The 25,498-nt window shown below is 45.0% G+C and overlaps 2 protein-coding genes and 1 non-coding gene across 3 annotated transcripts in view; 1 reads left to right on the top strand and 2 right to left on the bottom strand.

The window, feature by feature from the left end:
• The window catches only part of OLAH (oleoyl-ACP hydrolase), a 43,350-nt gene extending 28,388 nt beyond the window's left edge, over positions 1-14,962 (top strand). The window contains exons 8-9 of the mRNA XM_003257673.3: positions 1,070-1,244; positions 14,953-14,962. Of these exons, the coding sequence (XP_003257721.1) occupies positions 1,070-1,212 (143 nt within the window). The 3' untranslated portion in view covers positions 1,213-1,244; positions 14,953-14,962. The remainder of the gene's footprint in view (positions 1-1,069; positions 1,245-14,952) is intronic.
• ACBD7 (acyl-CoA binding domain containing 7) lies at positions 6,796-17,297 on the bottom strand. The gene is made up of 4 exons (XM_003257674.3): positions 17,245-17,297; positions 7,452-7,569; positions 7,223-7,285; positions 6,796-7,135 (listed from the first exon to the last, which is right to left on the bottom strand). The coding sequence occupies exons 1-4, from the start codon at positions 17,254-17,256 to the stop codon at positions 7,062-7,064; spliced, it is 267 nt and encodes an 88-aa protein (XP_003257722.2). The 5' UTR covers positions 17,257-17,297; the 3' UTR covers positions 6,796-7,061.
• A 7,545-nt stretch (positions 17,298-24,842) lies between these two features.
• RPP38-DT lies at positions 24,843-25,312 on the bottom strand. Its single transcript, XR_004031759.1, has one exon. It is a non-coding gene; the product is annotated as an RPP38 divergent transcript (transcript).
• Between the last annotated feature and the right edge of the window lie 186 nt (positions 25,313-25,498).

The raw sequence follows: 25,498 nt of genomic DNA, 5'->3' as shown, positions 1-25,498 counted from the left end.
AACCTCCGCCTCCCAGGTTCAAACGATTCTCCTGCCTCAGTCTCCTGAGTAGCTGGGATTACAGGTGCTGGCCACCATACCTGGCTATTTTTTGTATTTTTAGTAGGGATGGGGTTTCACCATGTTGGCCAGGCTGGCCTCGAACTCCTGACCTCATGATCTGCCTGCCTCAGCCTCCCAAAGTGCTGGAATTATAGGCATGAGCCACCATGCCTGGCCAGCTTTTAAATTTATTTTTAATTTTTGTGGGTACATAGTAGGTGTATATATCTATGTTTGATGATTTTTGACCAATGTCAACTAGCAGTTACTGCAATGAGTAAAAAATTAGTTGAAGTTGTATTTAGTGTAAAAGGAGAGATGTTGGTCTTATGTAAAATGAGAGAACTGCTGTATACTGATAGATCTCAAAGAAATAAAAAATGCAGGACACCTAGTGTAAGAGTTAAAGAAAGAGGAAAGACACACAAAATGCAGCTTAACAGTCAAAGACAGGTTTTCTTTGGATAAAACCTGAGAGGGGCTCCTGGCAGATTTCAGTCAGGAGCACCTTCTCTTGCAGATGAAGAGTATCTATTGGTTTTAGGGTGAGGGGCTTATTACAAACTTGGAATGTTTCTGTGTGAGCGAGAAGTTTTATGGTGGGGTTGGAATGTCTCTGGGAGGAGGGGAGGCTTTCTTGGGGCAGACATCTTTCTGGCAGCCAGAAGCAGAGTTATCTCGAGGCCGTCATCTTCCTGGCCAGAGGGGGGGTTATCCTGGGGCTAACATGTCTCTGGTCGGAGAGGAGTTTGGAACGTTTCTGGTTGGAGATGTTATCTATGGTTTATGGTTATGGTGACCTTAGCCATTAGGCTGATGCCTTTTGGATTTAGGTGGTTTTTGATTAAGGTAAACTTTAGAATGAGGGGCTCGTCCAAGATGGCAATGCTCCTGCTTCATCACCTAGAACATAAGGCCTTGAAAGTAACCGTACTCCAGGGTGTCAGCTCTGAAAGAAATGATGTCTCGAAGTGAATCTTTAGTTGCTGTTGGTGTTGTTACTGAATACAATCTTGTTTATTTTCAGCCTGGAAAGATGTAACCAGTGGAAATGCTAACATTTGCCAGCTTCCAGGGGGTCACTTTTATCTTCTGGATCCTGCGAACGAGAAATTAATCAAGAACTACATAATCAAGTGTCTAGAAGTATCATCGATTGCCAATTTTTAGAGATTTTTCCTTTCACTTTTAAAATAATCAAAGTAACGTGATACTCTTTTCAGTTATTCAGATGTAGCTCAGTTTTATTCAGATTGGAAATTACACATTTTCTACTGTCAGGGAGATTCATTACATAAATATATTTATGTATCTGGGTACAAAGGTCAAGCCAGTAAAGAATACTTCTGGCAGCACTTTGGGAGGCTGAGGCGGGCGGATCACGAGGTCAGGAGATCGAGACCGTCCTGACTAACACCGTGAAACCCCATCTCTACTAAAAATACACAAAATTAGCCGGGCATGGTGGTGGGCACCTGTAGTCCCAGCTACTCGAGAGGCTGAGGCAGGAGAATGCTGTGAACCTGGGAGGCGGACCTTGCAGTGAACCAAGATCATACCACTGCACTCCAGCCTGGGTGACAGAGTGAGACTTTGTCTCAAAAAAAAAAAAAAACTTCTGGCAGAGTCTTTTATCTTCCGATTAAAATCTCACTTGATTCTCCTTTATGGGAAGTTTGTCAACAAAATTCATGATTAGTAAATTATCCATTTTTATTTTTTTCCTTCAGTTAGTTTAATGGTGAAGATGATTAACAGGGGAAATGCTTGAAATAAATGATTGTTTCAATGACACACCATGTCTCAAAGCTTGATCTCATTTTTTCAAATGTAGAATAGCCCCACATAGTAAGAAAATGTAACCTACTGCTTTGTTAAAAGAAGATAGCCCTAAATAATTATTGTCACTTGTGCAGGCAAGTCCTCAGAATGCCTATACCACACCCCTCTAAGGAGTTTCTTCTACACCACTTTCCAGGGGGCTCTGCCACCCTGGCATGTCTGGCTGCAACCTGGATCCAGTCCCCCCAGTGGACGACCAATCTAGAGGCTGGCCTGTGACAAAGGGAGTGGCCAAGCACAAATCTCACACCTAAGAGGATGCCTCAGCCTCACTCAGCAATGACTTGAACTTGACTTAGGAAGAAACCACAACAGCTGGAAGTAAACAGGAACCAAGAGAAAAAGAAAAGCAGAAATAGGAGCCAGGCGCAGTGGCTCAACACCTGTAATTCCAGCACTTTGGGAGGCTTAGCAGGAGGATCATTTCAGGTCAGGAGTTTGGGAGACCCCTGTCTCTACAAAAGATTTTTAAAATCAGCCACGCATGGTGGCGTGCACCTGTAGTCCCAGCTACTTGGAAGGCTGAGGCTGAAAGATCGCCTGAGCCCAGGAGGTCAAGGCTGCAGTGAGCTAGGATCATGTCATTGCATTCCAGCCTGAGTGACAGAGTGAGACCCTATTTCAAAAATAAAAAGTACATAAGGTCTTAGTAAATAAGATCAAGGAAAATGCATACAGGTGGTATTTTCCTAAATTTATCACTCTTTTTAAACAAAGTACAAAAAATATGAAATTAACTATTTGGGGGAGGCACTTTGAGTTAGAATTCATGTAATAAATTTAGGCTACAAATAGCCTTAAGCAAATTATGTTGTAGTATGTGTTGTACTTTATCCTTTAATTTGATACTATTTTCAGGGTTCCCTTACTGAAAGATTGGTACAAAAGTAATTGGGAGGCCAGGCGTGGTGGCTCATGCCTGTAATCCCAGCATTTTGGGAGGCCGAGACGGGAGGATCAGTTGAGGTCAGGGATTCGAGACCAGCCTGGCCAACATGGCGAAACCCCATCTCTACTAAAAATACAAAAATATTAGCCAGGCATGTTGGCGGGCGCCTGTAATCCCAGCTACTAGGGAAGCTGAGGCAAGAGAATCGCTTGAACCCGGGAGGCGGAGGTTGCAGTGAGCCAAGATCGTGTCACTGCACTTCAGCCTTGGCGACAGAATGAGACTCTGTCTCAAAAAAAAAAATAATAATAATTAGGATTCGTGATTATTAATTTGAAAAATGTTTAGTCAATATAGTCTGCAAATTGAAGTTTCATGATGGAACCAATTCCAGGCTTTGGGGGTGAGCTTTTTCCCCTGCATCTCTACCTGGTGGAGGTAAAGTCCACATGGGAACAACTTTTAGGAGTTTTCAAGCCCTCAGCTGAAGACACCAAGTCTGTCATTGCTGACGTCTTCTCTTTGAAGGAATTAGGCCTTGGTATCATGGTGGAAGACGTCTATCATTAGGCGAAATTTAGAAAGATGAGAATTATCTTGATTGCCAAAATTTTCCCGATGAGAAATCAACCTCAATTTTTAAAACTAAACTTTTGAGATAACTGCAGATTCCCTTTTATTTGTAAGAAATAATACAGAGAGATTTGTGTAGCCTTTTACCCAATTTCCTTTAATGGTAACTGTTATGCGAACTGTAGTATAATATCACAATCAGGATATTGGTGTTGCTACAATCAAGACACAGAACATTCCATCACTGCAGGATCATCCCTCCTGCTGCCCTTTTAAAGCCACACCCACCTCCCTCCTCCCTGGCAACCACTATTCCATCCTTTGCGTCTATAAATTTTCCCTTTCAAGTATCCTGGTTGGACGCGGTGGCTCATGCCTATAGCCTCAGCACTTTGGGAGGCCAAGGTGGGTAGATCACCTCAGATCACGAGTTCCAGACCAGCCTGGGCAACATGGTGAAATCCTGTCTCTACTAAAAATACAAAAAACTTAGCCGGGCGTGGTGGCGGGCGCCTGTAGTCCCAGCTACTCGGAGAGGCTGAGGCAGGAGAATGGCGTGAACCCGGGAGGTGGAGCTTGCAGTGAGCCGAGATTGCACCACTGCACTCCAGCCTGGGCGACAGAGCGAGACTCCATCTCAAAAAAAAAAAAAAAAAAAAAAAAAAAAAAATAAATAAATAAATAAATAAATAAATAAAAATAATTAGCTGGGCATGGTTGCACACACCTGTAGTGCCAGCTACTCAGGAGGCTGAGATGGGAGGATTGCTTGACCCTGGGAGGCAGAGGTTGCAGTGAGCCGAGATCGTGCCACTGCACTCCAGCCTGGGTAACAGAGTGACAGCCTGTCTCAAAAAAAAGAAAAAGAAAAGAAAAAGAATGTTACATAAATGGAATTATACACGTCACATTCCCAACAGTCCCCAACTGGCTTTTCTGCTCGGCATAATTCCCTGGAAATTCATCTAGCAGGCCTAGACAGTTTTGTTGTTGTAGTAACATGAAGTTGATCTATTCCTCTGGTCATACCATTCCAAATCTAAATTTTTATGCAGGGAATAGAGGTACACTGCTTTGGGGGATATTTATCTTAAGGGATCTCAAACAATTTTTTGAATTGTTAACATGAGACTATCTTCTTTCAAAGAGCCTGTGTACCATCCACAAAGACTGAGTAGGGGGCCAATATTATATTCCAGACTCTATTTTTATTCTGATAGAACTGAATATATGGGGTACAGTAGTGGTACAGTTTATCACTAGATACATTTTAGTTTGCCTTTTTATTTGTCTTAAATGTAAACATTTAAAGAAAAATAGATATTCCTATGGTGGCTTTTTAAATTTCTTTAAACTGCTATGGACAGACTTGTAAATTTTTTTTTTTTTTTTTTTGACACGGAGTCTCGCTTTGTTGCCCAGGCTGGAGTGCAGTAGCATGATCTTGGCTCACTGCAACCTCCATCTCCCGGGTACAAGCAATTCTCCTGCCTCAGTCTCCCAAGTAGCTGGGATTACAGGTGTGCACCACCAATGGCTGGCTAATTCTTGTATTTGTAGTAGAGATGGGGTTTTGCAATGTTGGTCAGGCTGGTCTCGAACTTCTGACCTCAGTAATCCACCCACCTCAGCCTCCCAAAGTGCTGAGATTACAGGCGTGAGCCACCATGCTCAGCCTTGCCATTGATTCTTAATAACCTGTTTTTTATTTCACTAGTAACATTAACTCATTGTAACAGAACAGATGATCAAAAAGAACAAACAGCTGTTCAAATCTGTACACATATTACCAGGGCAAGACTTTCTAAAAACTCAAAGAACAACAGATATGGAGAAAACGGAATGCTTACATACTATTGGTGGGAATGTAAATTAGTACAACCTCTATGAAAAACAGCACGGAAATTTCTCACGGAACTAAAAATAGAACTACCATTCTACCCAGCAATGCCACTACTGGGTATCTTCTTAAAGGAAAAGAAATCATTCTATCCAAAAGATCCCTGCACTTGCATGTCTGCTGCAGCACAATTCACAATAGCAAAGATATGGAATCAACCTAAGTATCCAACAGCAGATGATGGGATAAAGACAACGCTGTATATATATACCAGGGGATTTACTCAGCCATATAAAGAGAATGAAATTATGGCTTTTGCAGCAACATGGGTGGAACTGGAGGCTATTATCTTAAGTGGAAAAACTCAGAAAAAAAAAAAACAAGAAAATAAAGATTAAAAAAAAAAAACCCTCAGAAGCAAAAAAAAAAAAAAAAATACCACGTTTTCACTTATAAGTGGGAGTTAAACAGTGTGTACATAGGGTCATGGAGTGTGGAATAATAGACACTGGAGGCTTGGAAAGGTGGGAGGGGGTGAGGGATGAGAAATCACCTTTTGGGTACAATGTACAGTATTTGGGTGATGGTTACATTAAAAGCCCAGATTTCCCCACTACACAATAGATCCATGTAACAAAACTGCACTTGTGACCAGGTGTGGTGGCTCACAACTGTAACCCCAGCGCTTTGGGAAGCCAAGGTGGGCAGATCACCTGAGGTCAGGAGTTCGAGACCAGCCTGGCCAACATGGCAAAACCCCGTCTCTACTAAAAATACAAAAATTAGCCAGCCATGGTGGCAAGCACGTGTAATCCCAGCTACTCGGGAGGCTGAGGCAAGACAATCGCTTGAACCCAGGAGGCGGAGGTTGCAGTGAGCCGAGATCACACGACTGCACTCCAGCCTGGGTGAGAGTGCGCGACTCCTCAAGGAAAAACAAACAAAAACTGCAATTGTACTCCCTAACTCTATAAAAATAAAAAATAAAATACTTTCCTAGAAGAATTTTTTTTTTTACACTTTAAGTTCTGGGATACATGTGCAGAACGTGCAGTCTTGTTACATAGGTATACACGTGCCCTGGTGGTTTGCTGCACCCATCAACCGGTCACCTACATTAGGTATTTCTCCTAATGTTATCCCTCCCCCAGCCCCCATTCCCTGACAGGCCCCAGTGTGTGATGTTCCCCTCCCTGTGTCCATGTGTTCTCATTGTTCAACTCCCACTTATGAGTGAGAACATGCTTGGTTTTCTGATCTTGTGATAGTTTGCTGAGAATAATGGTTTCCAGCTTCATCCACGTCTCTGCAAAGGACATGAACTCATCCTTTTTTATGGCTCCATAGTATTCCATGGTGAATATGTGCCACATTTTCTTTTTTTTTTTGAGACGGAGTCTTGCTCTGTCGCCCAGGCTGGAGTGCAGTGGCGCGATCTTGGCTCACTGCAAGCTCCGCCTCCCGGATTCACGCCATTCTCCTGCCTCAGCCTCTCCGAGTAGCTGGGACTACAGGCGCCTGCCACCACGCCCGGCTAATTTTTTTGTGTTTTTAGTAGAGACGGGGTTTCACCGTGGTCTCGATCTCCTGACCTCGTGATCCGCCCGCCTCAGCCTCCCAAAGTGCTGGGATTACAAGCGTGAGCCACCGCGCCCAGCCCACATTTTCTTAAAAAGAACTTTTAAAGACACCTGGTTTAAGCAAGTACAACTGAGTTAACTATGTAGTTTCAGTATACTTCTAAGTATTACAGCTCATGCTAATAGCAAAAATATACATGATACATCAAGTTAACAGTATGTCTCTCCCTCTAAATGTTAGGTCATGATAGCATTCAGAAGGCTTCAAAAGGAAAAATTCCTCATATGCTGTATTCTAAATTCCATATTTTTCTATCAGCTCCTTTGCTTTAGAAATATAGGCACTCATTGCATCTTCCGTCGACAACCCTAGAAAGATACAAACAGGTTATCTCCCTGATTGGTGCACTGGGAAATTAAGAAAGTTTGCTTTAAACTTGTGAAAGACTAAAAAACCTTTTTTGAGGTTCCATGCTTCCCATTTGGCTTTGCCTTTTAAATCTAGCATTCCTGGACACGCTGGCAAAAGAAGGAGAGATGCATTTGCAGGTTAACATTTTACTGTGCACTTCTATGGACACTGTTCAAACGGAGTATATTATTATATTTTAAGTAATGATACATATTCTAGTTATTAATAAACTAACTGTAACATGAATATATTAATATTAATAATATATAATACCAATATTAATGTCTCCAACTATCGCTTGTTTGTAAAGCCCATAGAGTTCTTTCAGTTCTCCATCATCTGGTCTTGCTTTCAGCTTCCTCACATCTTCTGCAGCCCTGTCAAAATCAGCCTAAAGGAAAAAAAAAAAAAAAAAAGCATTTTACCACCAAGGAATAGGAACTCAAAGAGCAGGAAGAGGAAGCTTTCAAGTAGAAATGAACTTCTGCTGCTCTGGTTCTATCAGAATCATCTTAATTTACCTGAATTCCTAGAAGTTCACCTCTCCTGGGACTTACCTAATATGAAGAACTACAGAAAATTCTTAATACAGAAAATGTTCGGTTTACCTTTTTTTTTTTTTTTTTGTGAGCCAAGGTCTGGCTCTCTCACCCAGGCTGGAGTGCAGTGCAGTGGCACCGTCTCCACTCACTGCAACCTCTACTTCTGGGGCTCAAGCCATTCTCCCACCTCAGTCTCCCAAGCAGCTGGGACTACAGGTGTGAGGACTACCACCACACTCAGCTAGTTTTTGTATTTTTGGGGTTTTGTCATGTTGGCCAGGCTTGTCTTGAACTCCTGACCTCAGGTGATCCTCCTGCCTCAGCCTCTCAAAGTGCTGGGACTACAGGCGTGAGCCACTGCACCTAGTGGTGAGTTTGTGCTTTTTTTTTTGAGATGGAGTCTCACTCTGTTGCCCAGGCTGGAGTGCAGCGGCAAGATCTCGGCTCACTGCAACCTTCGCCTCCTGGGTTCATGCCATTCTCCTGCCTCAGCCTCCCGAGTAGCTGGGATTATAGGCGCCTGCCACTGCGCCTGGCTAGTTTTTGTATTTTTAGTAGACGCAGGGTTTAACTATCTTGGCCAGGCTGGTCTTGAACTCCTGACCTCGTGATCCACCCACCTTGGCCTCCCAAAGTGCTGGGATTACAGGTGTGAGCCACCGTGCCCGGCTGCTTTTTTTTTTTTTTGGCATTATTTATACTCAGTGAAGGTTTCTCAATCACCTCACAGATGCGCCCTTCCTCTTCTGCCTCAGCCCAACTTTACTACATGCAGGGGCTTTGCTACCAGTTAATACCATCGTCTAGGGCGTTTCTGTTCCAGTGCCCTCATGCCTACATTCTTTAATATCAGTATTATTTAGACCTAGCCAGTTTCTGAGGGTAATCAATATTCCTGATTTGGCTGAATTGCTTGTACAGATTCCTTTCCACAACTAGACCTAAATTAGAAGATTTATTGCAACTGATTTCTAGAAAAGAGGAGTTGCTTAGCCAATTTAGAGCTTATTAGGGAAAACTTTGTATACCAATATGCTTGAGTAGTATGTTTTTAGACTTCCCGGAAACTCTACATACAATGTACTTAAGCCTGGCGTGGTGGCTCATGCTTGTCATCCCAGCACTTTGGGAGGCCAAGACAGGGGGGGGATCGCTTGAGGTCAGGAGTTCGAGACCAGCCTGGCCAACAAAGCATTTGTCTCTACTAAAAATACAAAAATTAGCTGGGCTTGGTGGTGCATGCCTGTAATCCCAGCTGCTCAGGAGGCTGTGGCACAAGAATTGCTTGAACCTGGGAGGCGGAGGTTGCAGTGAGCTGAAATAGCACCACTGCACTCTAGCCTGGGCGACAAAGTGAGACTCTTGTCTCAAAAAGAAAAACAAAAAACCAAATGTACTTAAGTAGTAAGGCTTGTCCTGAGTTAACTCTGATAACTGGGACCTTCCTAACCCCGCAAGACCCTCAGGCTGGCCCAGGTTCAGCCAGTGGCTGAAATAGACAAGGAAGTCCAGTCTACTCCAGAGCCTGAGTGTTTCCAGATGCTTGTCCCTTTCCCTTTCTAACCTCTTAGTTTATACTCTACAAAGAGCTTCGTGATTATTTTCCTTTATAGATTTTTAAACTAAACTGTGTCTTACCTTGCCTTATTTTTTAAAACTCAGGATAAGCAGGAATTGTCAGTAGGCTGGCTGTCAAACAGGGGAAGTTCAAGGACATATGCTGGCCACCCCCGCCCCCCATACTACTTCTCTGATGCCAGAGCTGCCTTTGGATCCAAAGGCCTAGGAGAGAAAGTGGATAGCCCCACTGTAACCTCAGTACCCTGTGGGCTCAGCGGAGTGGCTGGGTCAAGTTTCCTTCCAGCCCCAAAGACAGGCAGTACTGTGGCAGGCCAGGTTTCCCTAATGGCTGAATAGGCAGGGCTCCATACAACCGTTTCAGCACTGACTGAGTGGTTACATTAAACATTAAAAGCAGAAAGAACCAGCGCCCTCATAAGAAGACTCCAAGGTAACAAAAGCCACCAAGAGCTTTGCCCAGGCCATTCCTGGGGCTTGAGGCATGACAAGATAATGAAGGAATTCTTCACAGGACCCATTTAGGATTAAACAAGTTTTATTTGGGTCTGAAGAAAATCCCCAGACCTCCACAAACAAGTTTTATTTGGGTCTGAAGGAACTCCCCAAACCTCCATGATTTAGCAGGAAATAAGATAAGGGTAATCACTCCAGCACCTGGACCCATCTAGATTAAGTAAATTTACTGAGGTTCCAGAGGAAGGTCTTCAGAACTCAGCCCTTAGTTATAGATTAGAAGAAGTTAATCACTTAAGGCTTTAGATAAATGCACACTTACAGGCAGACATATAACTTAGAAGGCATATAAGCTCTGGAAAACTCTGTAATTTTGAGTTGACTTTGCAATAATTTGCAGGCCTTCTCCTTGCACCCAGTTACAGAAATCAAATCTCTTCTCTCCCAGTTTATCTGCATCTGGTTATTAAGCTGAGAGAATAAACAGCCCGGCTCTCAGTGTGGTCCACGAACAGTAGCACAACCGGAACAGTTGTTTTGTGAAGAGCAAAATCACCTGTAAGTTGGAGATCAGGGTCTTCAGCCTAAATAACCTTGAACATGGCCCATCCTCCTACCCAGTTCCCACAGGGGACTGAGAAGCACGGGGGCATGGAACAAGGGGTGCCTTGTCTTCTGAGTATCTTCCTAAGAAACTCTTGGCTGCTTTATACATAATGCCATGGTTAAGAACATGGCTCTGGAGCCAGACTGCCTTGGTTGGAATCTCAACTCCATCTCTTAAGAGCTGTGTGACCAGGCTGGGCGCAGTGGCTCACGCCTGTAATCCCAGCACTTTGGGAGGCCAAGGCAGGTGGATCACCTGAGGTAGGGAGTTTGAGACCAGCCTGACCAACATGGAGAAACCCGTCTCTACTAAAAATACAAAATTAGCTGGGCATAGTGGCACATGCCTGTAATCCCAGCTACTCGGGAGGCTGAGGCAGGAGAATCACTTGAACCCGGGAGGCGGAGGTTGCAGTGAGCCAAGATCATGCCACTACACTCCAGCCTGGGTGACAGAGCAAGACTGTCTCAAAAAAAAAAAAAAAAAAAAAAAGATACTTGCAATAAAGCAAGACATAAGAAATACTTTTAGTCTATGGTTTAGCAAAGAACACAAATTCTTTTTATACACTCAGCTTTGTAAGTAGTAGAGAAAAAATAAAAACTAGAAAGATGTATACTAAAAATATGTAAACAGTAATTGCCTCTGATTATTGGCAAGTTATGTAGTTTTAAAATATTTTTGTACTCTCCAAATTTTCTATAATGTGCATGGATTGTGTTTATAATAAGAACAAAATTGAAATGCTACATGAGTGGCCGAGCTGCTTAAGGGCAAGGCTATGCAGAAGGGGTGTAGGACCTTCCTCTGTAGGTTTATAGGCCATCTCAGGTGTTCTGCTTGCTGTAAAGTCTCATATTACTTTCCAGTGACAGCAACTCGACTCCTTTTGATGTGCCAAGCCTTAATTAGAATTCTAAGCCTTCTTAAAAACCCACATGAGGGCTGGGTGTAGTGGCTCACGTCTGTAATCCCAGCATTTTGGGAGGCTGAGAGAGGTGGATCACTTAAGGTCAGGAGTTCGAGATCAGCCTGGCCAAAATGGTGAAACACCGTCTCTACTAAAAATACAAAAAATTAGCTGGGCGTGGTGCCTCACACCTGTGATCCCAGCTACTCAGGAGACTGAAGCAGGAGAAGAGCTTGAACACAGGAGCAGAGGTTGCAGTGAGCCAAGATCCTGCCACTGCACTCCAGCCTGCGTGACAGAGCAAGACTCCGTCTCAAAAGAAAAAAAAGAAAAAAGAAAAAAAAGATCTAATGAAAGTCCTGGACCCCTCTGCACAGAAGAGCTAAGCCCTCACACAGTTTCCTATGCCATTTCAGGGGTCCCCACTCTTTCTCCCTCCCTAGGTAGGGAACCCAGTTCTAGAGCAGTGGCCAGCATCGTTCTCTCTGTCTAGCCTGTCTGGTTCTAGCACCTCAATGCAATACATTCCTGCCTTAAGGGGCTGTTCTGATGCGCCTTCCTGCAGGAGGCCTTTCCCATCCCAGCCATGATGAGCTGGAGTACAAACAACATTGGCCTTGCTCAGGATACTCAGGCTTGACTTCTAGCTTTGAGGCACACTGCCCTGGGACTCGATGCAAGAAACAAAGCTCCTCTGAGATGCAGCTTCGGCCACAAAAAGAGAGTATCAGCCTCTTTTTGTGCTAGGGTTAAGGATGATTAAGAATATATATATTTTTTGAGACAGTCTCGCTCTGTTGTCCAAGCTAGAGTACAGTGGTGCAATCACAGCTCACTGCAACCTCTGCCTCCTGGTTCAAGCGATCCTCCCACCTCAGCCTCCCAAGTAGCTAGGATTACAGGCATGCACCACCACGCCTGGCTAATTTTTTTGTATTTTTAATAAAGATAGGGTTTTGCCATGTTGGCCAAGCTGGTCTTGAACTCCTGAACTCAAGTGACCTCACTACCTCTGCTTCCCAAAGTGCTGGGATTACAGGCGTGAGCCACGATGCCCGGCCAAGAATGTAAAATATTCTTGATTTGATTCTATGGACTCTACCCTCCCAGAGCTCATCTCACAGCTCATACTAATTAACAAACCTACCTACTGAACACCTCCAATAGGCGAGGCCTTTGCCAGGCAGATGGGCATGCACAAGGCAGTGTGCTTGAAGGCGCTCATAGCCTGGTGGGAGGTGAACAGGGCAACGGGAACCACATGGGACTTGCTGCAAATAAGGTGCAGCGGTTGCTCTGGGAACACAGGAGGTAGCACAGACGGGAAGGTACGGAACGGAAAAAGCCATCCCTGAGATGAGATGGTGATTATGCTAGGGGGATCGGGCGTTTGTTGGGTGCAAAGGGGCAGGGAAAGCTGCTCCCAGCAGTGTGGACAGAACTCACTAGAGCTCAACATAAAGGCTATGTGGGGTTGCATAAATACTCACAAATAAATAAATAAATAATCAATAATCACCTTGGCAGCACCCACAGGGCCTCACGGACTGCTGGTGGGTGGCATGAGCCTGGTCTGAGTCTATTAAGTACATCCTTGTTGGATGGTTAATTAGTGAGCAGACGTTAGGGGCATCAGAAAGTTATCATAGGTGAGATGCAGTTTTAAATATAGAGCTATGAACATTGAATTCCAAACCATTCTTGTTACCAATGGAGGGTGCCCAAGTTCTTGGCATTTTGAACAAAAAATTGGACAAAATGCACAAACAAAGCAAGGAAAGAATGAAGCAACAAAAGTAGGGATTTATTGAAAGCCAAAGCACATTCCACAGGGTGGGAGCAGGCCGAGCACAGGGACTCAAGATCGCTGTTACAGAATTTTCTGTGCTTAAATACCCTCTAGAGGCTTCCCATTGGTTACTTGGTGTGCATCCTATGTAAATGAAGTAGCAGCCTGCAATCAGAGGCTCAAGTGAAGTTACAAAGTTACACTTCTATGCAAATAAAGACTTGGCTCACGATCAGTCTGACTGATTGGGGAAAGCAACCAATCAGAGGCTGAAATGAAGTTACAAAGGTAACATTCCTGTGCAAATGTCTCATTGGTTGCAGAATGCAACCAGTCAGAGATACTTTCAATTTTCCATCTGCCACGCAGAAAGTGGGAAGGAGGTTGCAAAGGGAGTAGCCTCTGGTCCTTTCATTACATAGGTGTGGAAAGTTGGGGTTTTCCTTTCGATTTAGTTCTACAAAGTCAGTGTGAGTCAGCCTTAGGCTCCCTGCCTCCAGACCCTATTCTCCTGCCTCATTCTGAGACAAAGGCATCACAGGCATCACATGGTCATCAGTCATGCAGTATCCTGTTGCAGAGCTGGGCTTGCTGCCTTTGGCAGGAACTGCAGCCAATGCTGAGCTGATTTCTCCTGAGCGAGGGGTCCTTGGCATCCTGGTTGAATGTTTAGTGCATTATCTCCCGGTCACCTGAGCTTGAGATTCTGCAAGACAAACTGCCTTAAGGCTACTACGGCCCCTCCCGGGACTCTCTCCTGTTCATACTTTTGACACTGGGCTCCCTCACCCCACCTTTGGCGTAGAAGTTACGCCAGCATCACTCACACTGGGTACATCCTGGGTGCATCCTTCCATGCTGACTAGGCGGGCTGCTGTGTAAATTACTTTTCACATTTCAGCCCCGCTGAAGACAGCCTCTGAGGGTGGCTCTCACCTCCTCTGACTTTACTTTCTGCAATGAACATGGTCATCCCACATAGGGGGTTGGCAAGGGCTTCTTCAGCAATTCTTTCCCATTGAGCAACGCAATTGAGAAGATAAAAAATTCTGACACTCAAGGAACTGCAGGGTTCTTAGGTCACACAAATGTGGGCTGGGGGAAGAGGTTAGTCTTTTTTGCCAATTGTTAAAATCATCAGTCCCCTAGACTTGAAAAGATACATATTCTAGAGGAAGAAGTCTGCTTTTTAGCTTCATCATCTAGGAAAGAAATTTGTCCATTTAGGATAAAAATCAGCTCTCCTAAATGCTTTGGTGAGGATGGAAACATATTGTAATTTTCAGATAAAATCAGGAGGCTATAGCTGAATTAGAAATTCCATTTGTTTGGCTACTCCAATGACAGTCTGCCAGTATACTTATTCTTGTGTAAATAAATAGAAGACTGGGGACCCTAAACTAGTCACCTTTCCTCTCATTTCCACTCAGTGAGCATCTTGGCAGAACACTAGTACCAATACGATCCCTGCACATGCCAGTGAGGTAATAAAGACAGAAGAGGTTTCAATATGTCAGCCAGTTATTAGTTGTCATTTTTTAAAGTTACTTTCAGCTGGGCGTGGTAGCTCACATCTGTAATCCCAGCACTTTGGGAGGCTGAGGCAGGCAGATCACTTGAGGTCAGGAGTTCAAGACCAGCCTGGCCAACATGGTGAAACCCTGTCTCTACTAAAAATACAAAAATTAGCTGGCCGTGGTGGCAGGCACCTGTAATCCCAGCTACTAGGAGGCTAAGGGAGGAGAACTGCTTGAATCTGGGAGGTGGAGACTGCAGTGAGCCAAGATCACACCACTGCACTCCAGCATGGGCAACAGAGCAAGACACCATCTCAAAAAAAAAAAAAGTTACCTTCCTCCAATATTGCTGACACGCAAATGCATTGTTAATAGGTAATATCATGGGTCGATGTTAATACTTCTTAGCATACTGGTTTTCTGTGATGTTCCTCAACTCTTAATTTCTCGTTGCAAGTATTTTAAAAGCAAACAACAACAAAAAACCAAAGTACTAAGCTAGAAAGGAAACTTTCAGATCTTTCAGGAACTTTTAAAAGAATGTTTTGATCATTTTGGAGAGAGTTCACTATAAACACATAAGTCATGCACAAGAATATTTGAACCAGGCAAGGTGGCTCACGCCTGTAATCCCAGCACTTTGGGGCAAGGGGGGATCATGAGCCAGAGGAGATCAGCTGGCAAAAAAAAAAAAAAAAAAAAAAAAGGCCTGGCACGGTGGCTCACACCTGTAATCCCAGCACTTTGGGAGGCTGAGGCGGGCAGATTACCTGAGGTCAGGAGTTTGAGACCACCCTGACCAACATGGAGAAACTCCATCTCTACTAAAAATACAAAATTAATCGGGCGTTGTGGCACATGCCTGTAATCCCAGCTACTCGGGAGGCTGAGGCAGGAGAATCGCTTGAACCCAGAAGGCGGAGGTTGTGGTGAGCCGAGATTGCGCCATTGCACTCCAGCCTGGGCAACAAGAGCGAAACTCCGTTTCAAAAAAAAAAAAAAAAGCCAAGTGTGGCAGAGGGTGCCTGTGGTCCAAGCTATTTGGGAGGCTGAAGTGGCAGGATCAGTTGAGCCCAGAAGGTCAAGGCTGCAGTGAGCTGAGATCATGCCATTGAACTCCAGCCTGGGTGACAGAGTGAGACCCTGTCTCAAAACAAACAAACTAAATGTTCCACCACAAGCTTATCCTTATTGGACTTTTACCACATGCCAGACATTGTTTTAAAAGCTTTATACATATAACTCATTTAATGTATCTCTCCTCCATTTTTAGATAAAGAAACTGAGGCACGGAGAGGTTAACTATGTCACAGGCTAAGTAGAAGTGAGGCACACATTTGAACCCAGATGGCCCTGGAGTATGTATTATAACTTTACCCAGGATAACGTCTTGCCTGACTGAAATGGTTAAAGAAGTGAGCCACGTTCTATGAAATTTTGTGCATGTAAAAGATTACATTTTAGAGGCCTGGCGTGGTGGCTCACGCCTGAAATCCCAGTACTTTGGGTGTCCGAGGCGAGTGGATCACTTGAGGTCAGGAGTTGGAGACCAGTCTGGCCAACACAGTGAAACCCCATCTCCACTAAAAATAGAGAAAAATGGCCAGGAGTGGCGGCGCACGCCTGTAATCCCAGCTATTCGAGAGGCTGAGATATGAGAATCACTTGAACTTGGGAGGCGGAGGTTGTGGTGGGCTGAGATTGCACCACTGCACTCCAGCCTCAGTGACAGAGTGAGACTCCACCTCAAACAGCCTGGGTGACAGAATAAGGCTCCATCTCAAAAAAAAAAAAAATTACAAAAATCAGCCGGGCGCGGTGGAGTGCGTCTGTAATCCCATACTGGCGAGGCTGAGACATGAGAATCGCTTACACCTGGGAGGTGGAGGTTGCAGTGAGCGGAGATCGCACCAACTGCACCTCAGCCTGGGCAACAGAATGAGACTCTGCCTCAAAAAAGAAAAATAAAATTACATTTTAGAATACTTAATAATAAGAAAATGATATTACTGTTTTAAGTGTAGGAATAAAACTGTATATACACAGTAACATCATAGGTATGTGTGTAGATATATGCCGCACACATACACACATGGAAAAAAACATATTAGGACATACTAGGATTTATCCTAGCGTGTTAGCAGTGATTATCACCTGGGTGAAGGAATTATGATTGGATTATTATCAGTAATTATTACTTTATATTTGTTGTCTTTTCCAAAGTTTTCCACCCTTAACAATTTTTTTCACATACCTGTAAAACAGTATTTTTAAATCGGAGCCTCACAGATCTCTTCTGCTCAGTATGACACTATGAGAGATCCTGGAGGTCCCAATGAGCGAAGGGGCGGGAGCGGGGGATCTCGACTCCCTCTCGGAGACGGAGAGAGGAGGAGGCCCGCTCCGTGCTCCCCGGCGCTCGTACCTTGCCTGCTTTTCCGCTCACCCGGCCCCTGGGGTCGGGAAGGGTTGCCCTGGGAGCCCTGGCTCGCCGTCAGCAGGCACAGGTACGGTCTACACTGCCATCTGGGGCGCTGGGGAAGGAGGGGGCGTGTCCCCCGGGTCACCGCCGACCGCTCCCAGGGGCGCCAAGCCCACCCGGAGCCCCACTTAAGCACTCCCCTCGTGGAGCGCCCCTCCCGCGTGGCCTCCCCGCGCCCCGAGTACCTGCAGGGCCATGGTGGCGGCGGCCGCGTTGCTGCTGCTGCTGTTGTTGTCCGGCGCTCGGGCCCCTCTCGCACCCGCCGCTTCTTAAAGGGCCGCGTCTCCTCCGGCCGCTGCCATTGGCCGCGCTCCCGGCCCGGTCGCCTCCCATTGGTCGCGGGCGCGGGGGCGACGCTGGGCGCTGAGCCGTACAGCACGCCGGGTTCCCTAGGCTGCAAATGGAAAGGCTAAGACAGGGGAATTTAAACGAGTTTCTCTCCGCTCTTGGCTTTCTCTTCTATTCTTTCTCAAGCGGTTCTTTGCAAGAAATCCAGAGAGGTCTCCGTAGGACACAGGCCTCCCCTGGAATGCCCTCGAAAGAAAGAAAGGGGAGAGAGAGAGAGAGGAGGGGGGAGAGAGAGAGAGAGAGAGAGAGAGGAGAGAAAAAATATATATAGATATATTTATCTAGAGAGACCCACCCCAACTCTCTTAAAATACATATGTAATTTTTTTAATTTAAAAAAATTTATATATGTAAATATGTATTGGCCGGGCGCGGTGGCTCACGCCTGTAATCCCAACACTTTGGGAGGCTGAGGCCGGCAGATCACCTGAAGTCGGGAGTTCGAGACCAGCCTGACCAACATGGAGAAACCCGGTCTCTACTAAAAATACAAAATTAGCCTGGTGTGGTGGCACATACCTGTGATCCCAGTTACTTGGGAGGCTGAGGCAGGAGAATCGCTTGAACCCGGGAGGTAGAGGTTGTGGTGAGCCGAGATTTCACCATTGCACTCCAGCCTGGGCAACAAGTGTGAAACTCCGTCTCAAAAAAAAAAAAAAAAAAGAATAAATAAATAAATATGTATTTAAAATTTTATAAATTAAAAACTTATATATATAAATTTTTTCAGAGGTGAGGGGTCTTCCTAGGTATATATATTATATATTTTTTCCCTAAAAATTTATATATCTATTTTTATATATTTAAAATTTAAAAAATTAAAAATTTTATAAATTAAAAATGCAAATTAAAAATATATATATATTTTTAAGAGAGGTGGGGGTGGGTCTCACTAGGTTGCCCAGGCTGGCCTCGAACTCCTGACCTCAAGCGATCCTCCCACTTCAGCCTCCCGAAGCACAGGATTCCTTCTTTATACATACTTCTCTCCTGTCCATTATTCCGAGAAACGTGGATGATGGATGCGTCTCCTCCACGCTGCCTCCAGACGCTGCTTATCATGAGAGAAAGTGGCCTGTGGTTTGCACCTCTTCTCCTCTTTATAAAGCAAAAACACCTAAATTCTGGACACATGCTACAATCAGCCCAACTGGCTTTTAATTACGGTAAAGGCACAGGACTAAACACCTATTCAATTTGACCCACTTTTCCAGGGGAACAAACCCAATGTCACTCCAAGTCTGCAGACACACCGAACAGGATTACATTTCCAAAGGACTGGAACCGAATTGGCTGCTCATATGAGGAGCTAATTTCCGATGCTTCGCTTAAATAGTAGCATTGGTGGAGAAGGGTGACTGGGAGAAAAAAGAAACTCAATGTCGGCAAAGTGACTGAGCTTGAACGTACAACAATGCAACAAGAAACCTTTCAGCTTGCTTTTGCATAAAGCTACATTTTTAAAATATTTGCTTTTTCGTGAAAATCTTTTTTTTCTCCTCACAAATATTTTCGTGGTGAAATCAGTGCATTTCCAAGTAAAGGACCAAAAGCAAAATGTTAGAAAAACCTACTGGGCAGTTGTTTGTGTTTGAAGTCCTAGACGATGGGAAAGGTCTCATGGGGGTACTGAGGCTCATGGCAGCTTCGGCACAGCCAGGCCTTCCTCTGTTAGCCTAGTCCTGGCTGCGGGCAGAACCCGGTCTGTGGTGTTTCAGCGGGAAATACTGCACTGAGTTCCGGTATCAGTCCATATCTTCAGCTGAGACATTCTGGAATTATCATCGCTGTAAGAATCCAGAAGAGGAGAGGGATGGACGCTACATTGTTCTCTGCTTTATTCTCTAAATCCAGAATGTTCTTTTAAGACCTCTTTTGAAAATATTTTCTTCTCCTGGGTTGCCATTCCCCATCTCATTGCCAAGCCATGTGTGTCTTGTCTCAAGATGCAAGAAGGGGCCAGGCACGGTGGCTCACGCCTGTAATCCCAGCACTTTGGGAGGCCGAGGTGGGCGGATCACTTGAGGTCAGGAGTTCAAGACTAGCCTGGCCAACATGGCAAAAACCCTTCTTCTAAAAATACAAAAATTAGCTGGGCATGCTGGCGGGCACCTGTAATCCCAGCTACTTGAGAGGCTGAGGCAAGGAGAATTGCTTGAACCTGGGAGCCGGAGGTTGCAGTGAGCCAAGAGTGTGCCACTGTACTCCAGCCTGGGCAACAGAGTGAGACTCTGTCTCAAAAATAAATAAAATAAAATAAAATAAAATAAAAACCATAGCATGAGTTTCAGAATAGGTTTTTTCTTTTCTATAAAAAAAAATCCATTGGGATTCTGATAGGGATTACATTGAATCTTTAGTACTGTCAAGATGAACATTTCTTAACCCTGGCAGTGCATTCAATTACCTGGGAAAAAATATACAAACCCCAGTCTGATCCCTAATTCCCACCACCATTTTGATGTAATGGCTGTAGGGTTGGACCCAAGCCTCACAAATAATGCATCCATGGTTTTGCTCTCCTCTCTGCAATGACAATTTAGCTCTCCTTCGCTGAATAGTACATGTGGTCCTCCAGGATGGACCAGGTCCTGCTGACCTCTTCAACCACATCTCTCGCTATTTCCCACAAGCATGGATGCTCTACCCCAGGTAACTGAAGGACTTCAAGTTCCCTTTCTCCACGTTGGTAGATAGTTGCCACTCCACTGTCTGGAACACGCTTTTCCTTCTTCTTTTTTTCTTTTCTTTTCCCTCCCTCCCTCTCCCTTTCTTTCGTTTTTTTTCTTTTCTTTTCTTTCTCTTTCTTCTCTCTCTCTCTTTCTTGTTTGTTTTTGAGACAGATTCTCAATCTATCACCCAGGCTGGAGTGCAGTGGTGAGATCTCAGCTCACTGGAACCTGTACCTCCCGGATTCAAGTGATTCTCCTGCCTTAGCCTCCCTAGTAGCTGGGATTACAGGCGCATGCCACCATGCCCAGCTAATTTTTGTATTTTTAGTAGAGATGGAGTTTTGCCATGTTGGCCAGCCTGGTTTTGAACTCCTGACGTCAAGTGATCCGCCTGCCTTGGCCTCCCAAAGTACTGGGACTACAGGCGCAAGCCACCATACCCAGCTCCTTTTCCCACTTTCTTAACAGCCAACTCCTCCTTCAAGACTCAGCCGACATGGCAACACCTCCAAGAAGACTTTGAGACAAGAAATAGCTTTAGTCTGGTCATCTCGTCTATGAGCCTCTGGCCATCTCTCTCCATCTTTCTTCTGTTCTCATTCTTACCTGCCTTCAAAGGGCTTCCGCTCCACTTGGCCTCCCTGCTGTTCTAACAGGCCTATGGCACTCCTGCTCTCCCGTCTCTACCTCAGAATTATCTTCCCGGGGTCGGCCTGGCACAGTGCTTCCACTCCTCTACGTCTTTGCTCATCTGTCATCTCTCAGGAGGCCTTTTATCACCCATCCTAGCACCCCCTTCCACTCTTCCCTGCTTTTTCGTGTTGCTTTTGTTTTCATTTTTTTCTGAGACAGAGTCTCACTCTATCACCCAGGCTGGGGTGCAGTGGCATGATCTGGACTCACTGCAACTTATGCCTCCCAGGTTCAAGCGATTCTCCTACCTCAGCCTCCCAAGTAGCTGGAATTACAGGTGCGCGCCACCACGCCCAACTAATTTTTGTATTTTTAGTATAGACAAGGTTTCACCATGTTGGCCAGGCTGGTCTCGGACTCCTGACCTCAAGTGATCCGCCCACCTTGGCCTCCCAAAGTGCTGGGATTACAGGCGTGAGCCACCGTGCCTGGCCTTCCCTGCTTTTTTTCTGTAGCACTTTGAATCATCCGACAACTTAAACCGTTTACGTTGTTCACCGTTTCTCCTCCTTTAGAACTCTGGCTCACCGCTTTTTCCCCAACACTTACAATGCAATGAATATAGTACCTCTAGGAAAAGGCGGGGGTGGGGGGAAGAAAGGGAGGAGGGGGATAAAAAGGAAGGATTAAATGTCTTTCAAATTTCCCCATTTTCATAAAACAGCACTGCTGAGACCCCTGACAACCTTGGACATCTCCACGTAGCCACATAGCCAAGGCTTGACTGCAGTCTACCCTGAGTCCTGGCCGAATGCCTGGGATTTCCCTGGGAGCAAGGCAAGGCTTCCCTCTTTTTTTTTTTTTTTTTTTTTTGATTGCTGCAGGAAACTTTATTGATGGTACACGACAAGGTGGGGCTCCCTAGGTGTCTCCCTCTTCAGGGGGTCTGCGTGGAAACTGTGAGGAGGGGAGATTCTCAGTGGGGTGGGGCTGAGTGGGGCAGGGACTCCCCAGCAGTGAGAGCCTCTCTCTTCCTCTCGTGCTCTTGCTGGGGCTGGTGGTCCGGGGGTCCTACTCCTTGGAGGCCATGTGGGCTCCACCACCCTGTTGCCGTAGCCAAACTCACTGTCATATCAGGAAATGTGCTTGACAAAGTGGTCGTCCAGGGCAATGCCAGCTCCAGCATCGAAGGTGAAAGAATGGGTGTCATTGTTGAAGTTGGAGGAGACGACCTGGTGCTCGGTGTAGCCTGGGATGCCCTTGAGGACCCCTCTGAAGCCTGCTTCACCACCTTCCTGATGTCATCCTATTTGGCAGGTTTTTCCAGATGGCAGGTCAGGCCCACAACTGACACAATGGCAGTGGGGACACAAAAGGCCACGTCAGGGAGCTTCCTGTTCAGCTCAGGGATGACCTTGCCCACAGGGCTTCCCTATCTTGTGGGAGAGTCTCACAAGGGTGTTTCTCATCTGTGTCCCTAGTTTAGTTGAGACTAGGGCTTTCCATCTTCCACTCCTTTCTCCGCACCCCTACAACCTGCTCCACTTTAGGACAGAGCCACAGGCTTCTGTGTAAATCTGTAGAACTGCTTGTGAAGTTTACAGTTTGTTCCTCAACAAAGTGACCCACCACTCATGACACCTGTCATCTGACCTCTGAGATTGGGAATGCTGTCCCATGGGATTAGAGATGCAGGGAGCTGACATCATGTTGGTCTTGATTTTGCTGTTTTGTGAGGCCTGCGAATTGCTTAACTGCTTGAAACTCCTCACCTTGACTTGTCTCTGTGGACACAGATATTCTTTGGAGTACGATACAGTTCCAATTAGTAAAGCTTTCAGTATTCATTTTGCATCTCATCATTAAAGTTCATTCTTAGTTACTGATTTAAAATAATGAATTGTTTACATAACAACTACTGTTATATAACACACACACACACACACACACACACACACACAGAGTTAAGGTCAGAATACCATGGAGGAAAAGAAGAATCTGGTGGTCAATTCCCTTACATTCTATTGACAAATTTTCTTGTTGGGACCTCCACTTATTTCATCAAAGGATTGTGGCTAATGATATAATTTATTACTCAGAATCTTTTTATTTATTTGTTTTGGAGACAGGGTCTCACTCTGTTGCCCAGACTGGAGTGCAGTGGTGTGATCACAGCTCACTGTAGCCTCCACCTTCTATGCCCAAGCAATCCTCCTGCCTCAGCCTCAGGAGTAGCTGGGACTACAGGCACACACCACCATGCCCAGCTAATTTTTTTTTTTCTGTAAAGACGGGGTTTCATCATGTTGCCTAGGCTGGTCTTGAACTCCTGGGCTCAAGCAATCCTCCTGCCTCAGCCTCCCAAAGTGCTGGGATTACAGGTGTGAGCCACCACAGCCGGCCATCACTCAGAATCTTAAGTCATTGTCAAATAATGAAAGCATACAAATCAAACAGTAGTCCAATTCTAGAATTAATATAAAAAGAAAGCTCTAATATTCAAAGACCAAACAGATTTTACAGGATAAAACAACTGTCATTAAAAAGTAAAACTGGCAGGTGTGGTAGCTGGGAGGCCGAGGTAGGAGCATTACTTGAGCCTAGGAGTTTGAGACCAGCCTGAGCAACATGGCAAGACCCTACCTCTACAAAAAGTATAAAAATTATCCAGGCGTGGTGGCATGCTCCTGTAGTCCCAGCTACTCAGGAGGCTGAGGTGGGAGGATCACTTGAGCTTGGGAGGAGGTTGCAGTGAGCTGAGATGGTGCCACTGCACTTTAGCCTCAGCAACAGAGCAAGACCCTGTCTCCCCCTCCACAAAAAGAAAAAAACCGATTCTTCAGAATAGGATATCAAATATGTAAAGTAATAATTTCAGAAACATGAAAAATGTTATGTGTAAAGAAAATCAGAAAATTTAATCTGTATTATTTTAATGTAAAAGCATGCACATATGTGAAACAAAGTAGAAGGGAACACTAAAGAAAAAAACGCGTGTGATTGGGTCACGGGAGAATGTTTTTTACTTTTTGGTTGTAATGTTTGTGTGATACAAGAGGGACAGAAATTACTTTCGAAATGTACTTGTTAATTTTAGCAAAATCCTTGTGGAAATTATACTGCTAGTTTTAAAATAAAACACAAGCACTAAAATAATACAGGTTATGTTTCATTTTTATTAACTTAGTTTTGCCATGGTTGAGACTGGATTCACCATAGTTCAATTCATCAAGCACTTAACTATGTGTTCCGCATATAATAATCATCTTAGCACAGAGGAACATCTCTTCTAATCCTCACAAGAGATACTATTTTTATCACTTCATAGAGGAGGTTAATGAACTTGCCTAGGTCATAATATCTTCAGTTGATGAAGTTAGGATTTCAACCGAGAGCCAAGTAATGTAATGGCTGATGTTTTCCATAGAGAAAATGTAAGCCGAGATGATGCTCAAACTGTAAATCTGGAACCTTAGGGGGACAAAAACGTATGGATGTCTCCTTCCCATTACTTTAGCATTTTAATTAGACCCGTGTGTCTGTATTTGTCTTTGGAAATGCAAACTGCTTGCAGTTCATCATAGCGAACTCACACAATTCATTTTATGAAACACAAACCTGTTCTCACAAACTCACTGTCATCTCTTTTTAATCTTTCTAATTGTGATAAAAATCATATTGCAATTTACACTGTGTAACCGCCAATAATCTTTGACCAAAAGCCAAATCTTTTTTTTGTTGTGTTTGCTTTATGGACAGTTAGGTTCTACACAGGTACTTAAACATGAAAATTGAAATCATAGAGGCTGGGCACAGTGTCTCATGCCTGTAATCCCAGCACTTTGGAAGGCCAAGGCAGGCGGATCACCTGAGGTCAGGAGTTCGAGACCAGCCTGACTAACACGGTGAAACACCGTCTCTACTAAACACAAAAATTAGCTGGGCTGGTGGCCCATGCCTGTAATCCCAGCTATTCCGGAGGCTGAGGCAGGAGAATCGCTTGAACCTGTGAGGCGTTGGCTGGAGTGAGCCAGGATCGCGCCATTGCACTCCAGCCTGGGCAACAAGGGCGAAACTCTGTCTCAACAACAACAATAATAATAATAAATAAAAGAAAGAAACCACAAAAACTATACCAGAAAATAGGAAACAAAATGAACAGTGAGGAGATTGAGAAAAGGAGGCAGATATGTAGAAGAGGAAAAGGAAGGGGGCCCAAGTGAGGCCGGAAAAAGCGGGGAGAAGGAGGAGGCTCATTAGGTCAGAAGCAACCTGCAGTCTTCTAAGTTCTGGCCAAGGGTAGATCAACAGATCCAGATTTCTGAGCTTTAAAATGTTATTCGGCCGCTTCATCACTTGTCCCCGACTTTGCAGCGACTCCGATGGTAACTTTAGTCTCCATTGCTTGGAGCAGCCACAGTGGACACTGGACGGGATATTCTGGGCAGCTGTTGCTGAACTCAAGGCAACTGTTACTGCCTTTCTCTTTTCGGGGCTCAAGATTCCCTGCATTATTTCCCATAGGCATGTGTTTTACCCCACACTCCTTCTCCCTTTTATCTTGATTTTCACGGTGCTGGGGAGTCTGCAGGGATTCCATGGCGACGGGCTCACTGGGACAGGGGCTGGGGTTGTGCGTCCCTGAGGCAAAGCAAATACAGAAAAGCGAATAGAGATAGAGGGCTAAGACTCCAAGGCACTGAAAGGTAGAAACTGGATTAGAAGAGAGAGGGGAGCACAAATGACCAGAGAGAGCGAGCCCTCGGGATACCATTGGCTGTAGGCT

The sequence above is a fragment of the Nomascus leucogenys genome, chromosome 9, assembly GCF_006542625.1.
Source record: "Nomascus leucogenys isolate Asia chromosome 9, Asia_NLE_v1, whole genome shotgun sequence".
In the NCBI taxonomy this organism is placed as follows: Eukaryota; Metazoa; Chordata; class Mammalia; order Primates; family Hylobatidae; genus Nomascus; species Nomascus leucogenys.
The sequence above is the reverse complement of the archived record's forward strand: the minus strand, read 5'-3'. Positions and strand labels throughout refer to the sequence as shown.

Bases quoted from the DNA above. Each gene is read 5' to 3' on its own strand.
- ACBD7 (XM_003257674.3), bottom strand. The intron at 7,286-7,451 runs GTATTATATATT...TTCTTTTGCCAG, and splicing joins AGTTGGAGACATTAATATTG to CGTGTCCAGGAATGCTAGAT. The intron at 7,136-7,222 runs GTTTTTTAGTCT...GTATCTTTCTAG, and splicing joins AGCATGGAACCTCAAAAAAG to GGTTGTCGACGGAAGATGCA.